At 36.0% G+C, this 22,735-nt stretch overlaps 1 protein-coding gene across 1 annotated transcript; it reads left to right on the top strand.

Moving 5' to 3' along the window:
• Positions 1-432: 432 nt before the first annotated feature.
• Positions 433-1,688, top strand: LOC149811651 (uncharacterized). The gene is made up of 2 exons (XM_089993904.1): positions 433-680; positions 1,509-1,688. The coding sequence occupies exons 1-2, from the start codon at positions 459-461 to the stop codon at positions 1,593-1,595; spliced, it is 309 nt and encodes a 102-aa protein (XP_089850030.1). The 5' UTR covers positions 433-458; the 3' UTR covers positions 1,596-1,688.
• Positions 1,689-22,735: the final 21,047 nt, after the last annotated feature.

Genomic DNA, 22,735 nt, shown 5'->3' on the forward strand with positions numbered 1-22,735 from the left:
ACCGTAAGTATTTTGTTTTCAATTATTGCATATCTTTTAAATATTTTATATTGATATTTACTGTGTAACAATTCATGTGCAACACGAGGTTTGAGCCACAAGAAGTAGTACGGGAGATTAGGAATTCACTTATTCAACATCTACCAGGACCAGTTGCTCAATGGAAAGAGTACCCAAAGGAGGTATTAGACAGATTGTGGTCTTCATTCATGGTATACAGTTGTTCCTCATAGTTAATGTGTTTCATATTTAATTTATTTAAGCAATGTCTACTAACTTTCTGAAAATATTTGTAGGCTTCGAATCGCTTTGCAACTACGGTGGAAGAAAATGATGCAAGGAAGGTGTGGCAGAAGGTGGCTGCCAATCGATTTGCAGACATGCTGCACACTATGAAGACTGCAGCAAAAAAAGCAGGTGAACCCAAAAAAGGTCGCGTGTTCGGGTTTGGGAGTAATATGAACACTTCACCAGTTATTGGTTCTTCCAGTTACGGCTCACCAACTTCTTGCGCCGACATAAGCTCCAAGCAGCCGACTATTCTTTCCGGTGATGATGTACGCGAGATCATTAATGAATCACTGAATAACTACTTCCAATACACCGTCGCCCCCTTTCTCCGAAATGAGATCAAGGCCGCTGTTCAGGATAGGGGATCTTCGATTCCAGGTCCCTCTCAGGTATAATCACATATATAGTTTTTTTGACTATCTTAAAGCACATCTGAGCATGGTAGAATCACATATAGAGTTTTTCTAGATGCCTTAGAACACATATGAACATGCTATAATCACATATTCAATTTTTTTACTGCCTTAGCACACATATGAGCATGATAGAATCACATATATATATATATATATTTAACTTTTTGTCTGTCTTAGAGCACATATGAGCATGATAGAATCACATATAAAGTTTTTTTGATTGCATTAGAACACATAAGCATGCTATAATCACATATTCAGTTTTTTTACTGCCTAAGAACACATATGAGCATATTATAATCACATATTCTATTTTTTGACTGCCTTAGCACACATATGAACATGCTATAATAACATATAGAGTTTTTTAACTGCCTTAGAACACATATGAACATGTTATATATCATTTATGATAGAATCACATATAAAATTTTTGGCTTTGCCTGCCTTAGAGCACATATGAGCATGCTATATTCACATATTCAATTTTTTTACTGCCTTAGCACACATACGAGCATGATCGAATCACATATATAGTTTTTTGCCTGCCTTAAAGCACATCTGAGCATGGTAGAATCACATATAGAGTTTTTTTATATGCCTTAGAACATATATGAACATGCTATAATCACATATTCAATTTTTTGACTGCCTTAGCACACATATGAGCATGATAGAATCACATATAGAGTTTTTTTATTGCCTTAGATCACACATGAGCACATGATAGAATCACATATAGTGTGTAATTTATTTCATTATATTTTGTTTATCAATACTGACTGTTCTTTTCTTGTGTAGGCTGCTAGCGATAATCAGGGTAGTGGAGCTGAAGGGACAGATAAAGACAATGAACAAGAAGACGCACAAAATCTTGGCGATGATTAGAGGACTGTGTTGAAGAAGTTCTATTTTTTTTATTTTTCCTAATTGTAATTGTTGAATTGTAAATAATTAAACTTCTTAGTTTTAAGGTGGAACGATTAATTATTATAGATACTTGTTATATGAATTTTTTTGTGTGGTTTGTTTTTTATTTACAGGAAATATAAATTGTACAGGAAATATAAATTGTACAGTTCTCCGTAATTAATTTTTAAATAAATTTTTTTTGATTTTTTTTCGTTTTTGCGACGGATTAGCGACGGATGATTCCGTCGCTATTCATATTAATCTAGCGACGACTTAGCGACGGAATTAAATCCGTCGCCACGCCGTGGTCGCCGTTTAGTACCGGCGGATTGGTGACGGAATATAGCGCTCGTTATTCCGTCGCAATTAGCGACGGACTTGGCGACGGAATTATTCCGTCGCCAGTTAGCGTCGAAATATTCGCGACGTAAGCATACTGTCGCCGCGTTGTCGCTAATCCGTCGCTAACATGGTTAGCGACGGATTAGCGACGGAAGGTGGTCATCGCTAATCTACTGCTTTGTTGTAGTGCCCGATGGGTTTCTTGGAAGTTTTTATCAAGCCTTCGGGGACATTGTCAGTAGTGATATTACAAGTGTTGTGAAAGATTTTTTCATCAAGGAAAAATGAGTACGTCAAGTTAATTCAACCATCATTCTCATCCCCAAGTCTTTTGAAGCTTTGTCCCTCAACAAGTATAGGCATATTTATCTTTGTAACTTTTTATTTAAAATTATTTTGAAGGTCATTATATTATCTCTGACAACCAGGGTGTTTTCTTTAGAGGATGCACTATCCAAGAGTGTATTCTCTTGGCCCATGAATTGGTTGATTCTTTCTCGGTCTACAAAGTGCCCTCTATTTGTGTCAAGGTGGACATTTCTAAGGCTTATGATAAGGTCGATTGGGACTTCTTGTCATGATCCATACAGCTTTTTGGGTTTAATGATCATTGGATACATCGTGTTATGCTTGAAGTTTTATCTCCTTTTCTATGTTTGTCAATGGGTCCCCGGGTGATTGGTTTTCTAATTCACGGGGGTTGCGCCAGGGCGACCCACTCTCCCCCTATCTTTCCCTTGTTGCCATGGAGTGTCTCACCCGCCGCTTGCTTTCTGCTGTTCATGGCGGTCACTTTTCTATATCCAAACTCCCACGGTGGCATGAACTTATGTAATCCTTGCTTCTTTGCTGATGATGCCTTGTTTTTTTTAACGTTGAAATCCATTCTACATGATTTTGAGATCTTGGCAGGGATGAAAGTGAATGCAAATAAGTCATTTTTCATCACCTTCAACGTTGATGAGAGATATGTACCCGCTATTCATTCCATTCTGGGTCTGCCCCTTTTGGAAGGCAAGTTGTTGGTGGAAGAATGCGAGGCAAGTTGTTATCTTTTCAAGTGCCGTCTTCCATTATTTCCATTCTAGAGAACCAAGCTTGCAAGTTTCTTTGGAATTACACTGCCATTGTCTAATCATCTTCACTTGGTTGCGTGGAGCAAGTTAACTTGTCCTTATGAGGAAGGTGGCATTGGTATTCATCGGCTCACTGAAGTGAATAGAGCCTATCTCGCATACCTTGCAACTATTGTCCTCCACCATCGTTCTTTATAGGGTCAGTTCATACATAATAAGTATTTGTTGGCCAAGAGTATCTGGTCGTTTGGATAGGTTAAGTTTTGGTTAAACCGATGGCTAGATCAGCTACTAGTGCGCTCCTTGACGATTGATCAATATATTGTGGTGGCTCTATTTCTTCATCACTTAGTGAAAAACAATTGCTCAATTCCTTCCTTCCCAGCCACCATTCTTACATCTGTTACCTCTACGGGCCCTTATTGTTTTTCACTCTTTGTCTACCAGCTGTGACTTTCTCATTTGGAAGGATTCCGATCCCCCTCTAAGACTATTCACGAAACTTGATTTGGCAAGCCATTCATAGTTGTGCTCCATCTGCCCCTTGGTACAACAAGTTTTGCAACATTCAGTTCATCACCCCCATGCTAGATGGACAGTTTACCTTTCACTATTGAACCGACTGCCTACTCTTGAACGTTTACAGCGTATGGTATTTCCTCGGCTAACCAGTGCCTCTTATGCTGCGGACAAGCTGAAGAGTCAAATCAACATTTGTTTATTCAATTCTCTTTCACTGCCAATCTATGGCAAAAAGTCACTTCTTCCTTCGGGGTTAAGCGTTCACCGACTAGCACCTTAATCTCTGAACTTCAGTGGTGGCAGGGGAGGCGGTTCTCCTTAGGTTGCAGCTTTGTTGGCTCTCTACATTTCACACTGTCATTTGGTGCATATGAACAGTTTGAAACATCATCATCCATGATGGGGTACACTATTCTGTCAGGCGTTTCAAGCATGAAATATGGGCCTCTTGCAAAGACATGTTTCAATGGGTCAAGGTGAATGATCATTCTCGCCGACTGATTCAAATGTGGGGTCGGTTTCATATTATCCCCAACACATAACCACAGATTCTACACAGAGATGTGCTAATTCAACTGGCCTCTGTACATATTGGTAATATTGTACATCTGGCTCTGCTGGTGCCACTTGTCGAAGGTGTGATCTGCTGTTCCATGAAACTTTAATCCCGTTGTCCGTTTCTCAAGTCACTCTTGCCTCCAATAATCGTAAGTGGATTTTCTGTTCCTTGTGGATTCATTGATGTTTATGAGCCTGTATGTACCCTAATATTGTATTTCTCAATAATAAGGTCGGGGCCTCTCCTCCATCGTTCTTATCGAAAGAATTCAAGGCAAAAACAATGATGGCTATCAATCACCTTGAGAAGAAAGTATTGTGATTGTGATTTACAATAGCAACATCCAAGAATCACATGGCATTGCAAATATGTTCAAAATACGAGCAAGATCAAACTTGCCATATAAGTTCGATTTTCTTAAATATGACATGAGAATATATTTTTAAGTGTTGAAAAAATTAACTTTTTTTTTTATATGTTAATATATAAAAATATATTTTATGAAATATTATCAAAATATTAAAAAAATAAAACTATATATATATATATATATGTTGGTGTCTTTGTGTCACCAGAGATGCACCACCAAATGGCTGAACCTTGTGACAGCCTGCATTCTAAGGTGCATGTGAAACTTTGAATGCACCTAGAAGGCCATGGACATGCAGCTCAAGATCGTATTTGATGTGGGGCTTAAGCTAGATCAAGCCCTTGGATATTAGATTCTTGGATTTGATATCCCTCAAAGTAGCTGACAACTATGGTTTTATAGTTTGATGCAGGGAAAGGAAAAGCATTGCACCAAAACATCATGGACTTGAGATCCGCGTATCTCAAATTCCAAGGATGTCTAGATCCTCAGATATGAGATCCGATAAGCCCCATCTGCACCCTAAGGGTCTGACTAATAGCCTGTTTGTTTCATATAATTTTTTCATGAAAAATTGCTGAGCTGGCATCTCCAGGCTAGCACAAGTGAGCCCCAGTTTTTTCCTACCACTTACCACTTTTACCTCCCTGAAAGCATTCTTATGAGATTTTTCCAGAAATCTGTGCCCATTCCCATGAAAGACCTTTTCTTTTCATGGGAATGAAACACATGAGTAGAATTTGAAAAAAAATGGAATCTTATTCCTCCCCACCCCACATCAATTCGTTTTTCTTTATTTGTTTTGTCTTAATATATGGGGAATTGAAATCATATTCCACTTAGGCCGTGTTTGGGGGGATGGTATCGGCAGGAAACGGATGACATCGTGCACGGTTACAGCTGAATAAGGAAACCCAGGGTCCACAAGAAGTGTTTGGAAGTAGGAATCCATGGGAACCGTGATTTTAGGCACGGAATCAGGGCCTCCAAAATCCGTTTTTTTTTTTCCTTTCTTTGAAATCCTTCACGACGAGCTCCTTATTTTGGAAGATTCCATTGGATAGATGAATCCCTTTCGAAGCTTCTCTGTTTTCAGAATCAAAACCCCTAACGTCTCTCCCCTTTATTAGGAAACCAGTCTCATGCTATTTAGCTATTAATTAGCTATATAACATGTAGACCCATGGACATATTCCTCTAAAATCCTTTTTCCCAAAGAAATATGTCTTTTTTTTCTCATGATGAGGTACCCTCGCCCAAGCGAAGGAAACCCCGGGTGGAGCTCCACGACCACCTTGTCTTACGTGGCCCACCTCTAAAAGCTATATGGACACACCCTTGCGCCAGCAGGGTTTGATCTGGTGCCTTCATCTCAGCACCCTCATAACCACCTTGCTGGCCACGCAGGCGGCCCCCACTGTGGTTTCCCAAAGAAATGCGTCATTTGATTCTTTCTGGTCACATTGCAAAAAATGTTTATACTTAGTTGCAGTAGATGTCTATAAGTTTTTAGTTTTTTGTTATTATTTAAGAATGCTAGCAAGTGATAGTTGAGTGTGTTTAATTAAATTTTCTTTCTTTCTTAATTCCATTTAGCACGTTTTTGACCAATTTAGCTTTTATTAAAGGTGAATATTCCAGTTTTGATGGAAACCAAGTAGATTTTGAATTGGATTTGAATTTCTATGAATTAGATCAGATCCAACTCTACTCCATGGTAACGAAGCTCATGCTGCACCAAATTGTTGCCCAAACATGATATGGATTAAATGTTGGTCCCTGCTCAAAAGGAGAGACAAAAAGTACTTGAAGCGGCCATGTTCATCTGATAATGACCGATTAATGAACCCAATGTGTATCGTCTCTGAGATGCTTGACTCCTCGGTCGATCACTACCCTCAATGAGTGCATGCCCTTCAACGATGGTGAGCATGATCCAATCCCAGAGCAATCAACTGTGTTGATTGTGTTGTGCACTATATTGGGGTCTCTCATCAATACCCCTTTTATAACATTAAACTTTATTAAGAAACAATTAAGATAACTATTCCCTCCAAATGGTAAGGTTTATCCAATAGAGACACATCTAGGAGAGTCCTTATACGTGGGTGACTCCAACATTCTTCCACTTGTTCCAACGATAAACCCTTAACGAAATACTTTATGAGAATAACTTGATGAATAAATTGGTCTTTAAAATTTATTCTACAAATCCTTAGTTGAATCTCTAATCCTTGTGAGATTAACAAAAATTACCATAATGAGAATCAAAATTGTATGTGATCACTTTATTCATATGCATATGTCAAAAAGAGTTTAACAAGCTCAACCTCAATACATGTTCGGAATACAATCCTGGTGCTAGCCCTTTAATAAGAGGATCAACAATCATCTCTTTGGTACCAATATTAACAATATGCACTAGATGATTCTCTGTCATTTCTTTAACAACAAAGTACTTTAATTTCATATACTTACATGACATAGTACTTTGATTATTATTCGAAAAGGACACTGCAACTTTATTATCACAGTAGACCTTCAGTGACTTCTCGATGAAATCAATCATCTTTAACTATGATATGAAGTTCTTCGACCATATGACCTACGAAGTAATCTTGTACAATGCTATAAACTCTGTCTCCATGGTGTGAGCATCATTTGTTGTCTGCTTTCCACTCCTCCAAGAGATCACGCCCCCAACAAGTAAGAAGACATACCCAGTAGTAGACTTTCTACTATTAAGGCATCCTCCTAAGTTCACATCTGAGTAGCCAATGACCTCAAGGTGATCAACCTTATGATACATTAACATATAGTCGTTTGTCCTTTGCAAATACCATATGACTTTCTTAGCAGTCTTCAAATGGGATATGTTTGGGTTAGACTAAAATCTACCAAACACCCCTACGGTGAAAGAAATACTTGAACGTGAACAAGTCTGCGTGTATTGCAAGCTGCCAACAACTTATGCATATGGATAAGCACTCATTTGTGCTTTGTCAATATCGTTATGTGGACAATCCTTTAGGCTCAGTTTATCACCTTTTAATATGGGTGATATACTAGAAGAATAATTCTCCATCCCATATCGCTTTAATATATTATTTATGTAGGATCTTTGGGAGAGACCTATAAAACCTTTTGATCTGTCTTAACAGATCTCTATGCCAAGTACATAATCAGCCTCACCTATATCTTTCATGTCAAAATGTGATGTAAGAAATAGTTTTGTCTCTACAAGTAACTTTATATCATTGGTTGCAAGTAGTATATCATCTACATACAACATTAATATAATGAACTTACTCTCACTTTCTTTAAGGTATATACATCGATCAATAATGTTTTTTGTAAACCTGAAAGTCATGATGACATGAGAGAATTTAATAAACCATTGTCAAGAGGCGTGTTTCAGTCCATATATTGATTTGTTAAACTTGCAAACAAAACAATCATTTTCAAAGAAACCAAGAGGTTGATTCATGTATACCTCTTCATTCAGATCTCCGTTAAGGAATGTTATTTTTACATCGATTTGATGTATCTTTAAGTCATAATAAGCTACGAGGGCAAAAATTATCCTCATTGACTCCTTAGTTGAGACATGAGATAATGTCTCATTATAGTCAATTCCCTCTATGTAGGTGAATCCTTTAGCAACCAATCTTGCCTTATATCTCTCTATGTCACCTTTGGAGTCTCTTTTGGTCTTAAAGACCCATTTACACTCTATGAGTTTTACTCCTTTAGGTAACTCGACAAGATCCCACACTTGATTCTTAGCCATAGAGTTCAACTCTTCTTTCATGACTTTTATCCAGTGCGAAGATTATTTGCTTTCAACATCTTCCATAAAAGTCAACAGGTCATCATCTATATCTATGAAATCATCAGGCTCTTGAAGGTATACCACATAATCAAGATATATGGCAGATTTCTTAACTCTTGTGGATCTCCAAACAGGTCATTTTATAAGTTCAAATTGAGCCTATTCATCATATTCGTGTTCTTCTACATTATCCACAACAGGTTCATTTTGGATTTTTGCATCAACAACCGGGTGATCAACCACATTGTTATTAGGGATAACAATATGATATCACTCGGTGTTTTCCTTAACATGTAGTGAGAGTAGATCCTGTATTTTCTCAAAACCAAGATTTTGAAGTGCACTTAATTCGATTGAACCATCTTTAAGGAATTTTGCCTTATCCATTTCAATAATCTATAGTGAATAAGATGGGCAATAAAACCTGTATCATTTTGATCTCTCTTGATAATCAATGAAATATTCACTGGTTGTTCTTGGATCAAAGGCTTTAATGTGGGGGTTATACATCTTAGCCTTTGTCGGACATCTCCATATGTGCATATAAGACAACGATGATTTTTTACCTATCCACAACTCGTAGGGAGTTTTAGGTATAAATTTTGTAGGAACCTTATTTAAAATATGCACAACAGTCCTTAAGGTTTCACCCCACAACTTGATGGAAAGTATTGAATAATTTAACATGACCCTCACCATTTCTTTAAGCGTATAATTTCTCTTTTCAGCTATACCATTCTGGTAGGAACTACCAAGTATGGTATACTAAGGCACAATGCCTTCCTCTTTAAGAAATCATGCTAATAGTCTTTCCAATTTGCCCCATCTCAGTAAATCTACCATAATATTCATAACCTCTATCAGACCTAACTATTTTAATAACTTTATCAGTTTGTTTTTCTACTTCTTTCTTAAATTTCTTAAACATTTGAAAAACATCAGTTTTTTTAGAAATCAAATAGATATACATATACTGAAAATAGTCATCAATAAATATGACAAAATATCTTTTGCCTATGTAATAGGGGTTAAAGGGTCTACATACATCCGTATGAACTATTTCCAATATTTCACTACTACGTTTGACACCCTCTTTATATGTGTTTATTTGCTTAGCCTTTATACAATCAACACATGGGTCATTGTGAATAAAATCTAAGGACTTCAAAATCCCTTTATTTATGATTTTTTTTATTCTCTTTTCAGAGATATGACCCAACCTTTGATGCCAAAGCATTTAAGACTTATCATTAATCATGCTATATTTGTTCCCAATCAACGCGTATTCAGAAGTCAAACACCCTTGAGTTTGGATCTTCAAGTTTAATTTGTACAAACCATTATAAACAAAAGCAGAACCAATTTTAATTGAATTTTGTATATGAATAACTTGAAGTTTTTTAATTTAAAACAATATCCAAATTTATCCAACCTTGAAATTAAAATAAAATTTCTACTATATGATAGAACATAAAAAATTATCTTGAAGATCTAAATCTACGCCTGTCTCTAAAGTAATCATGCAGGTTTCAAAACCCTTCACATGTGAACACATCTTGTTCCCCAAATAGATGCTCTTCTCATGCATTATTGATTTCCTTCTATTCAGGAACGACTGCAAACAGTTGACAATATGAACAGTAGCACCAGAATCAATCCACCAACTATTTTCAGAAATATGTAATAAATTATATTCATGAGAAACAAATGACAAATTGCCTTTCTTTTCTAACTCTTTTTTGTACTTTATGCAATCCTCCTTTCTGTGTCCCTTCTTCTTGCAAAAGAAGCACTTTATGAGAGTAGAATCAGGTTGTTTGCTCTGAGATGACTTTTCTCCTACTGACTTCTTCCTAGCATTTTTCTTAAATATATATATATATATTTTTGTTCTACCTTGGATCCATAAGAAGCCATATGTGTACTTTGCACCTTCTCTCCTTTCAATCTCTCTTTTTCCTTAACACACTTGGACATAAGTTTGTTGAACGTCCATTCATCATTATCTGTATTATAAGAGATCTTAAAAGGACCACATTCCATAGGTAGGGATGCTAAAAATAAATGCACTAGGAATGAGTCAGAAATGGTAAGCTTCATGCCATTCAACTGGGATGCTATGTTCATCATTTCTAAAATATGCTGGCAAATATTATTCCCTCCAAAATACTTCATAGATATGAGTTTTGACATTAGGGTACTGGCCCTGGCCTTATTCAAACTGACAAATTATGCTTCAATGGCACTCAGGAATTTCTTCATTATCCTGTATTGCGGGACGACACTACGAATATTCTTAGCCACCTTAGATTACAAAAGTAACAGGCTAAGTCTATTTGAGCGCTCCCACTTCTCAAAAACACTTTTTTGTTCAACAGTGCTTTGATTTGTCAAGGCAGTAGGCTCATCATTTCTTAAGGTTAAATCCAAATTCATATACCCAAATATGAAAAGTACAGTTTATTTCTAATTAATAAAATTAGATTCATCAAGAAAGGGAATAGTATTCAAGCTATCTAAAAGCACAAAACCAGAAACTGCATGGCAAAAGACCTGTATCAAAGAAAGCATATACGAGATAAACCTGATACAAAAAGCAATAAATAGAAGGCCCTTAATTTGATTATTTTTTAGCGAGTGTAGGGGTCACCAGAGTCCTACTTTGGTAAGAGCTTTGACACACGTAATCACTATGCCTACTGACCACAGCTGGTAAAACTAAAGCTCATGAGAAGCTAGACCATCAACACATGGCACCTTTGGGTACACATACACAATGTATCTCAACACACTTGCTTTATTTTACCCTACTTACATTCCAAACACAATAAAAATCCCTTTGGTTCACTTCATCCTTTCATGAATTTAAGTACAACATTAATATTGCATAAAATTATATGATAGAATAAAATTGACAACATACATGCATCCAGTTACTTTGGTAACATGAATTCACTAAGTTATCTAACTATTCTTGATTTCAATATCAATCATACATAATATATGCATAATCACAAATGAAATGCATAAAAAATAACAAAAACCAAGCTCAAATGGGTAAAACCCGGGGTCCTAAAGCAGGAACCGATCTGAAAACACTCTGAACCACTCTGAAAAACCTCGAACCGGTCATCTAAGGGTCTGAACCAATTCTAAACCTTATGAACTGGTGTCAAGTACGAACAAAAGTTCATAAAATCCTATAACTATATGTCAAAATCCTTGTATTTTCATATATTTATGAAAATAGTGTCTTAGCATCTTGAAACCAGTGAAAAACTGGAAAGAACTGGTCAAAAATGGCTCCAAACTGGTCTTGAAAAGGGCGGTATCAGTTCTTATTCTGGTTCAAGCCAAATAGTGCCTAGACCCTGCATGGATCCATTCCGGTTCAAATAAAATCCAGGTCTGACCTGATATAAACTAGATCTGGGTCTGACCCGGTACTAACCATATTCGGGTCTGACCTGGTATATTCTGGATCTGGGTCTGACCCGACACAAACCAGATCCAGATCTGACCCGACACAAACCAGATCCGGGTCAGACCTGGCACAAACCAGATCTGGGTCTAACCTGGTATAAACCAGATCTGAGTCTGACCCGATATAAAATCATAACTCGGTTCGAACATGGTCTTTCTGAATCAGACCTAGACCTAGAACCATTATGGGTTCAGGTCTGATCTAAAACCGTAATTGGTAGACCTGATCCACCCAAAATGGGTTTGGATCGAGCCTATCACCGGGTCGGTAAACCAGGTTACCCAACAACACAAAGAGGCCCATTCGATTTCTGAGAAACCTCAGAAACCAAACAACATGATGCCCTCCCATCAGTGACCCACATCGCCTGCCGATGACCCACGTCGCCTCGGTAACTAGAGGTCACCAGCACAGACGACCTGCTGAAAAAGCTGCCAGAAATGGTGATTCACATCGTCTTGGAGGCTCGTCGACAACTGCGACTCCCACCCTGCCCGATAGTAGAGGGGAACTCAAAAAAGGGCTAGTTTTCCCTACGGATGTTGCACGTCGTCGGACGTCCGATGACATAGGTGAAATGGCTGGCAAAAAGCTGCCTTCTTCCTGATAGATAGGTAGATGGAGCCTCGATGGCACGGGGAAGGAAAAAAAACAGAAAAGGAGTTTTTCAAACCTTGGTTGCCGCGTATCACTGGACTAACGCCAGCGATCCAACGAAACCCCCATCAACCCGACGACGATCTAACTGTAGACCCCAACACCAACAAAAGCCCCTACAGTCCGACGACCCCAAGTAAAATCTCACGACTTATCCTTATGTGTTTTTTTTATCTTAGAAATCACTGCCGAGAACGTTGTCGCCCCACGATGATAGTCGTCGGCGATCTACAACGACGGTAGCAGGTATGAGTCGGTTACCCCTTTCATTCTGGTGAAAGCCGTTTATGTGAGGGGGTACTCGAATTAGAAGAACGAGAGCATAAACAGGATGCTCCCAATGCACCCACACCCATAGCCAACCTATGACCTGTGTTGCCCCATGGTGACAGTCGCAGAAAAACACCAACAGACCCGTGCAATGGAAAATGGTGGTGTGGGCCCATAACCCAATGTTGGCACCTGCGCAAAAGGAGAGACAAAAAATACCTGAATCGACCATGTTAATCTGATAATGTCTGATTAGTGAACCTAATGCATATCGTCTCTGAGATGCTTGACTCTCCAGCCGATCGCTACCCTCAATGAGTGCAAGCCTGTTAGCGATGGTGAGCAGGATCGAATCCTAGAGCAATCAACTGTGTTGATTGTATTGTGCACTGTATTGAGGTCTCTCATGAGTATTCCTTTTATAGCATTAAACTTTATTAAAAAACAATTAAGATAATTGTTCCCTCCAAATGGTAAGGTTTATCCAATAGGGACACCTCTAGAAGAGTCCTTATACGTGGGTGACTGCAACATTAAAGAGTTGAATGCCTGAATCATTGAGAGATTTGATGGTGCTTTCAAACAATGGAGGAAGTTCCAAACTCCATTGAAAACCACTTACTTTCAAATTTTGTAATTAAACTTTCCCCAACTCCTTTAAAATACCTTCAAATGCCTCCTCCCAAACAGAGCCTTAATTCTTGATAATCACATTCTCTAATTTTGTCTCCACAAGGATGGGAAAACTGTCATCAAGCTTAGAGACCTAGCCATGCTGGCTATGCATGTCGTATTTACAAACACTTTTTCGATGGTGCAAACCTGTGGCACACCCCCCTTGTCCCCAAGGAATCACCTTGCTTTGGCATGAGCAAGTGACATAATTCCCTTGCTCCTTCTTATATGTAAGGGGCTAATTATGCCCATGGGTATGAAACCCTAATCACCTATCTAGCAGTCAAGGACCCCTCTCACTACACCAAACCCCTTTGGGCTGAATCACATTCCCTGATTAGATCAAAGTTTCTTTATTATCTTAAAAAACACAAGGACAAGAGACCCTTACTCTTGAGGGTCTAAACAATTAAGAGTTTTAACCTGAATCATACCAGATCCAACTAATATCATTAGATCTAGATAACATATATATGGATTCATATCGTTCCAAAATAAAGATAGATCTATTTGGATTGAGGTTGAAAATAGAATTCTCATATATGATTAGATTCTTGGTCGAAATTAGGTCCACTCTCACTTGTTTATCTTTTTCGCTTGAAGAAAAGAATAGGTTTTAACCATTTTCAGCAGGCCCAATATTCCATGGCCCTACTTTCAATTGGATCTGGACCTCACAAGACCCATGTTAAATTCATATTTAAAAAAGACCTAAGTCGATCGGTTTATCTCTTTCACTAAAAAGGCAATATGTTTCCACTATAAGAATTATGTGGATTAGCGACGGACGCTATCTGACGATAATCCATCGTAAATCCGTCATCAATCCATTTAGCGACGGATTAGCAATGGATAGAATCCATGGCTATTTCCTGGTCGCTAATTAGCGATAGAACTGATCTTTCGCTACTTTCGTCGCTAATTCGTGATAGATTAGCGAATGTCATGATACGTTGCTAATTCATCGCTAAATAAGAACTGATTTGGTTTTGCGACAGATACACATCCATCAATAATCCATTGCTAAAATTTAACGATGGATACATATCCGTCACTAAATTCCATTGCCAATTTATCGACAGATTACATTCCATCACAAAACATCGACTGATTTAGTTTTTGAGACAAATAAATATATGCCCCTAATCTATCGCTAAATTGGTGATAGATATTAGTGACGGATATTGTCTGTCGCTAATTTGTCACAAAATTTAAAAATAAAAATAAAAAATTGTATTTGAAATATAAATATCAAGAAAAATTTTCTTGTTATACAATTTATATAAGCTGTGTATAAAAAATAAAGTACATATAAAAAATACATATACAACGCATGTGAAACAAATTTAACACAAGTTATAAGTGAAACAAATTTAACAACCCACTATAATCTTCGCTAAGTTCTAATTAGTTATAAGTGAGCATATACAAAGAGTTTCATTTGAAATAACAAGTACGTGAAACAAATTCAACACATGAATCTAATCATCGCCAAGATTCAGAGCATCATCCTCTTCATTGTCTCAATCTGCCCCTTCATCCATGCCTCCATCAGCTCCTCTATGCTGATCATCTTCAATATTCTACAAGAGAACCAAAATGTTAGTATTGATAAACAAAATATAATGAAATAAATTATATGCAAAGCACCTAATGTAAGGCAATCAAAGTAACATGGTTGAATGACATATAGACTAGCAATAAAGTGAAGGACATTAACAGAAACCCTAATAACCTATCTAGCAGCCAATGACGCCTCTCACTACACCAAACCCCTTTGTGCTGAATCACATTCCCTGATTAGATTAAAGTTTTTTCAATATGTTAAAAAATACAAGGACAAGGGACCCTTACTGTTGAGGGTCTAAACAGTTAAGAATTTTAACCCAAGTCGTACTAGATCCAACTAATATCATTAGATCTAAATAACGTATATATGGATTCATATCGTTCCAAAATAAAGATAGATCTATTTGGATTTAGGTTGAAAATAGAATTCTCATATATGATTAGATTCTTGGTCGAAATTAGGTCCACTCTCACTTGTTTATCTTTTTCGCTTGAAGAAAAGAATAGGTTTTAACCATTTTCAGCAGGCCCAATATTACATGGCCCTACTTTTAATTGGATTTGGACCTCACAAGACCCATGTTAAATTCATATTTAAAAAAGATCTAAGTTGACCTGTTTATCTCTTTCACAAAAAAGGCAATATGTTTCCACAACAAGAATTTTGTGGATTAGCGACGGATGCTATCCGACGAGAATCCATTGCAAATCCGTCGCCAATCCATTTAGCGACGGATTGGTGATGGCTTAGTGATGGATAGAATCCATGATAATTTCCTGGTCGCTAATTAGCGATAGAACTGATATGTCTCTACTTTCATCGCTAATTCATGATAGATTAGCGAATGTCATGACACATCGCTAATCCATCACTAAATAAGAACTGATCTGGTTTTACGACAGATACATATCTGTCGATAATCCATTACTAAAATTTAATGATTGATACGTATCTGTCGCTAAATTTTGTCGTCAATTTATCGATCGATTACATTCCATCGCAAAATATCGGTTGATTCAGTTTTTGAGACATATAAATATATGTCTCTAATCTGTCGCTAAATTGGCGACAGATATTGTCCGTCACTATTTCATCACAAAAATAAAAAATAATAATAAAAAAATTATATTTGAAATATAAATATCGAGATTTTTTTTTTCATTATACAATTTATATAACCTGTGTATAAAAAACAAAATACATATAAAAAATACATATACAACGCAGGTGAAACAAATTTAACATAAGTTATAAGTAAAACAAATTTAATAACCCACTATAATCCTCGCCAAGTTCTAATTAGTTATAAGTGAACATATATAAAGAGTTTTGTTTGAAACAACAAGTACGTGAAGCAAATTTAACACATGAATCTAATCATCGCTAAGATTCAGAGCATCATCTTCTTCATTGTCTCGATCTGTCGCTTCATTCATGCCTCCATCAACTCCTCTACGCTGATCATCTCCAGCATCCTATAAGAGAACCAAAATGTTAGTATTGATAAACAAAATATAATGAAATAAATTATATACAATGCACTTAATCTGAGACAATCAAAGTAATATGGTTGAATGACACATAGACTAGCAATAAAGTGAAGGACATTAATATAATTTAAATATGTATTCTGAGGCTGACAAAAAAAAATCATAGTGATTCAATCATGCATATATGTGTTCTAAGGTTGTCAAAAAAAAATGTCATAGTGATTCAAGCATGCATATATGGTTTATAAGGCTATCAAATAAATATGTTATGTACTATTAAAGGGAATAACAGAATCAGATCTTGATTATCCGATCCATAGACAACTGTCTGGACCAGTGAGACTGATCTTTGACAGGTTGACGATACAAGCAGTCAATCAGTTTAGAGAGGGATTTCAAGCCCTCTGATGGAGGATTTTTAGAAAACTCTAAACTGAAAAATCGTAGATCACTTTGTGATCTTTCCAGAATGCCAAAGTTTGAAATTTTTGAACGACCCGACATGATTTTACATATTTTTGAAGTTGGTACATTTTCTGTCCTAGATATTTTGAAATGTGCAACAGGGGCTGATTCATGCAACAACTAAAAGATGATTTTTGAATATTCAACAAATCGATTCATGCAAAACTCAAAACATAAAAAAGATTTGACAGAGTATTAGCTAATCAGCACACATTTTAGCTTGAGGAACTAAGCACAGATGGTCGAAATATCCTGCAAACATCAAGTACTATTCAGGAAATAGAACAACCAGGATGAAAAATAATGATTTTTTGTAGGCAAAAAATGACGGTGACTTTAGACCAACATCAGCATCGATTCAACAGAAATCATAAACATTAAACCTGTAAAACTATGTGTTAACTTTTTAATAAATCAAACCATACAATTTTTCATGCAGCAGGCAGGGAAATATGCAAGAAATATGAAACACTATTAGGAAGTGTTTGGCGCTGGACAAACCTAAGAATGATTCTGTCCATTTAAAATTTAATAGCAATTTTTTAGGACTAAATAGAGTGATTCACGCAAAACCTTCAACATAAAGGTTATCGGGCTAGGTTTTAGCTTTTCAACAAGCTAAAGAACTCCCAATTTGGACTAGTATCCAGGCTAATATGAACAAAACACTGGGGTCATGTCTGACAACCTGAGTGCAGAACAACGAGTTTCTCAACAGAAATGAAGTTCGAACAAGCCACAACTTGCAGAAAACAAAATCAAGATTTGGGATCATTCGCTAACATAAACATAAATAGTTTCATTCATCAACTATTAGCAAAAGTTCATATAGGAAGAATAACCAAAAACAACACAGAAACTTGGAAACAACAAGAAATTCAAGATTTGAATAGGGTTATCTGATTGCAGCCAATGGAAAAGGGAGTAGCAACCTCCACCGCAATTTCAAATGCACAAGAAGCTTCAGGCTTCTCCAGAATCTTTAGCAACCCAGAACCAAAATCACACCTAATGTCTGTAAAATCAAGCCACTCTTCAGAAGTTCTCCTTCTCTCACCAAAATTTGATTTTTTTTTTCAAGAACCAAAAGCCTCCCTCTCATGGTCGACCTCCCCCCCCCCCCCCCCCCCCCCTTTAACATACATGGGGAAGGGGGCTCATAAAGAGAGAGAACCCTTCCCCATGCTTAGGGCTCTCCCAAGGTTGACTAGGCTAAAATTAGAACTATAGCTTTTATGAATTTTCAACAGCTATCTTGACTTTGGAGTCAAAGCTGAATTTCAAATTGAGGGCTATGGATGTCCACACAAGGTGGCGCCACCCATGGGTCCATTTAGGGTTTGGATCTTGACTCAGATCCAAATAATGTTGAAATACGGACCCTATACAAAATTGCATTAAAATAAAATGCAAATGAAAAATAAAAACTACCTTGGATCCTCACACACCCTCTAATACCACAAAAATAATTCTACAGGGCACTAGAACTATCTGGATCCGAAGAATCCGACACCTAAAAAAAATAACATAAAAAATAATAAAGACAAATGTCTCAAAAATGAATCCACGTTAAACACCATAAAATCAATACATCCAAACGAAGGAATTGGCGAGCATAGGATAAGCTACAGATCCACTTGGACTAGAGACGTCTTGCAAGCGAGTGGATCGCCTCGGGTAGCAATGCCCAGATCGGGTCTGGAGAGTTAGATTGGGATCCAACTCAGCTTCTTTGCTCTGCTCATCTGGATGCTCTGCATCAATGTCTCACACTTATGATTATGTTTCATTTTGATATAGTAAGAAAGCAATCCAAAATTATTCATATTATGAATGTTACAAGAATTAATATGTTATAATCGTGAGTGCCAAAGAAAATAGAAGTTAACCATGTAAACATAAGAAACATATTCATTGTTGTTTATCTTCAACATACCACCAGTGGCAAAACCTTTGTCCATAAAGAGTTTTCTTTTGGTCATAATTACAATCTCTAACTCAATCACAATTTTAAAATCATTTCGAGACAATAGATCTCTAGATATTAAGTTTTTACGAACTTCTAAAGCATAGTAAACATTTTCAAGTGTAAGGATTTTTTCTAATATGAACTTAATTTTCATAATCTTCTTGCCAGACACTTTAGTTGATGAAGAGTTTCTCATAAAAAGACTGCATCCCTCTCCCACTACTTTATACGACTTGAACAAATTTATATCATTTACCAATATCTATCAGTAGCCACCAAGAAGGTTTCAGATATTATAACAACAAGCTTTTTCATTGGCTCATTTGGCTTAGGACCAGTCTTCTTATAATCTCGGCATTCTCTTTCATAGTGACCAAACGTGCCATATATATAGCAGTTGATTTTTTTTATCAATTCTTTTTTTTTCTGCCATAAAATTCTTTTTGTTTTGCTGGGATTTCATTATTTTGTCACCTTTGTTACTAATCATATTCACTTAAGGCAATGCCTCTTTAGGAGTTAATTTTTTTTTTGTAACAAAAATGAGCTTCCTCCTCAATTCTGTTTCTCATAAAGATATTACATCCTTCTCCCACTACTTTATATGACTTGAACAAATTCATATCATTTAATACATATATAGTGTTTCCAGTGTCTAGGTACCAATCTCTATCAGTAGCTACCACGAAGGTTTCAAATATTACAATAACAAGTTTTTTTATTGGATTGTTTGACTTAGGACTAGTTTTCATATAATCTCGGCATTCTCTTTCATAGTGGACAAACTTGCCACATATATAGCGCTTGATTCTTTTTATTAGTTTTTTTTTCTGCCACAAAATTCTTTTTGTTTTGCTGGGATTTCATTATTTTGTCACCCTTGTTACAAATCATATTAACTTTAGGCAATGTCTCTTGAGGACTTAAATTCTTTTTGTAATAAAAACAAGCTTCCTCCTCAATACAGATGTCAGATGTCCTTAAGAAGATCATTTAAAGAGATTTTCTTATTTTTTATGTTTGAAGTGATTCTCACATTCTTTTCAAAAATCAAGTAGTTTCTCAACAATGACTGCAACTTGAAAATCATCATCAAAATATACCTTATGTATTGATCCTATAAACCAATATTTGCATTTCGTTAATTTGAGCAAGTATGAGCTTATTATTAACAATAATAAAATTAACATAATGATCTATGAGAAACCTCTTATTGCCAATATCTTTTGTGTTATACATGATTTCTATAACATTCAACAACTCTTTAGTTAACTCAAAAGGATAATACAGGTCAAAGGGTGAATCGGCTAAAGTATTCAGACTGTGTCATTTTCATCGATAGTTGTCTATACGACACTTCTATTTCTCTTTCTTCTGTTCTTTTATTTCGGCATCTCCAACAATAACAATGGGATAAGATTTCTTGAAAATATAGTCAATGTACAACTCAAACACCAAGAAGAAGATCTTCGATTGCATGCCATTATTTGAAGTTTGATCCATAAAAAAGATCAATCTTTTCAAGGTCACAGGTCAATAGATTGATGGAGTTGGAGTTTGATGTTGAATCATAGGCCATGATTGAAGTTCTATAATTATTGGAACATGATAGCAAAAAACAGGTTAAAAAATCCAGATCTCAAGCCTAAAGGCATGTTCTTAAGATTGTGTCTTTAGAACTTCAATCTTCCTACTTCAAAATTTTTAAAGATGCAAACTGAGTTTATGTATAATTGAGTCTCTATGATACAACTAGGCTCGGACCTCGAGAGTATCACTATTTCACAAGACCAAGTGACTTCTCTCGCACACAAACTTGCAAGCCAAAAAGATAGAAAGTAAGAAAGTTTGAGGATAAGAAAATATGGTAATCAAAAGGTCAAAAAAAGTGTTTTTATAACTTAGGAAGGCTAACAATGTTTTGGGTGATAAATGAGATAAATGGTCATACACCTAACATTTCAAAAAATAAACAAAAATAACCCTTGAACGGTCACTCGCCTTGGACCAACGGCCAAGGACCTAAAAAAAAAACGCTCATAAATATCTTTAAATACTCTCAAATGAGCCAAATCAATGAGTAAAACCGAAAGTCAAAGTTGGCTTGAACAAAAAGTCAAGGTAGGCTTGGTTTGGTCAAAACAAACCTAGGAACCTCTCAATGCATCTCGCACCACATTGTGTGTCAAGCACCATGTGCACCATCTAAGCACCACATTGCACCTCAAGTGCCCTTATGCACATGCACGTGCATGGGCGTGTTGTGTAGCAATGTCCACAAGCTACCTTAAAACACAAGGGTTTTTAAAGTATTAAAAATAGAAAAAAAGATTCCATATAAACCACCTAAAGTATATATAAAACTAAACACTTTTCAAAGATATTTTGGTAAGAAACAATAAATGAACCAAATCTTTATAAACAACAAGTGATATGTACATTTTTATCATAGAAAATAGTTTATTTTCAAACTTTACCAAGAACGACTTTGTTAGTCTACTTAAATCTAATTGCTTTTGTTGTGTAAGGGCATTTTCAAATAGCTTTCAGAGCACAAGTATATGTTGATAAGACTCCATGGCAGTGTTCCAATTTACAAACATGCCATTTGGCAATTTATCTGGTTCAATGATGGCTTTGGATAATACATGAGAGAGAGAGCAATAATAATGATAATTGAAAGGCCAAATTTGAAAAAAAAAAATTAGTGAGAGCAACATAACAGGCTAAATTTGGAAAAAAAAAATCAGAGTATTTTTTTTTTTATAAAAAATAAAGAAACCTTCAGAATCAGAAACCTAATAGCACTAGCTAAGCCTGTGATACTTAAAGGTCGCTGTCCCAAAGTCCAATAACTGGCCAAATTAGTAGAGAGAGGGAGGAGTTTCTTGTTAATCACACGAAGAGGAATCTGCCAATAGTGCTAGTGAAGGTGGAGCCCGCAAAGTAGCCTATTTGGTTTCCACTGTGAGCGGTATTGTTCCCCATTAAACGGTGTTTGATTGATTTTCCACTTTCCACGCCAAATCCACAGAAAACGTATAAATGAAATTCTTTTGCGGAAAAGTATTCCTTCAAACAACTACTTAGACCACATGAGGTTGGACAAACATTTCTGAGAAAAAATAAAAAGAATTCATCGGAGCATAGTGACAAAAGTTAAAAACGGTAAAATATCGGCAGTAAAAAACTCACGAGAATTTTATTTTTTTTAAATCTCACATTTTTTGGCAAATCTCAGCAACAAAAAATAAATAAATAAATATTTATAAGAAATTATAAATAAAAAATATTGAAAAATAAAAACCACAGTTTTTTAACGAAAAACAACCATTAAAAATGTAAATATCGCATTTAAATAGTGATATTTATGTTTTGATGAAAAAATCATGATATTTTGAATACGATGTGTTTGTATCGTATACCCCACCACCCTCTCCTTTTCCCTCCACTACAACTGCTCCTTATTCCAGTTGGCATTTTCAACTCTTTCACATGGCCCATGTGAATACAAATCTGGGAATTTGGTCTTGCTTCACTGTCATCGTCAGTGACAAATATCTGTGATGTTTTGATAATATCCTATGATATTATCTTACCGTTTTAAACTTAAAAATCTTGTGATATTTTTCGATAAAATCTAACTATCGTGTTTTTGTCATGATATTTACGTTTTTATCAAGAGATTTAAAATAAAAAAAGAGACCCTTGCTTTAAATTCATTTGAAATACATTGAACATTAATAAATTCTCATTAAAAGTATCTTTTAATGCATCTCTCTTTCATTAGTAATAAAGCTTCTTATCATCCATCAAAAATATAAAACGAGTTTCT

Source organism: Nuphar pumila, chromosome 17 (genome assembly GCF_984573655.1).
Source record: "Nuphar pumila chromosome 17, dmNupPumi1.hap1.1, whole genome shotgun sequence".
Classification (NCBI taxonomy): Eukaryota; Viridiplantae; Streptophyta; class Magnoliopsida; order Nymphaeales; family Nymphaeaceae; genus Nuphar; species Nuphar pumila.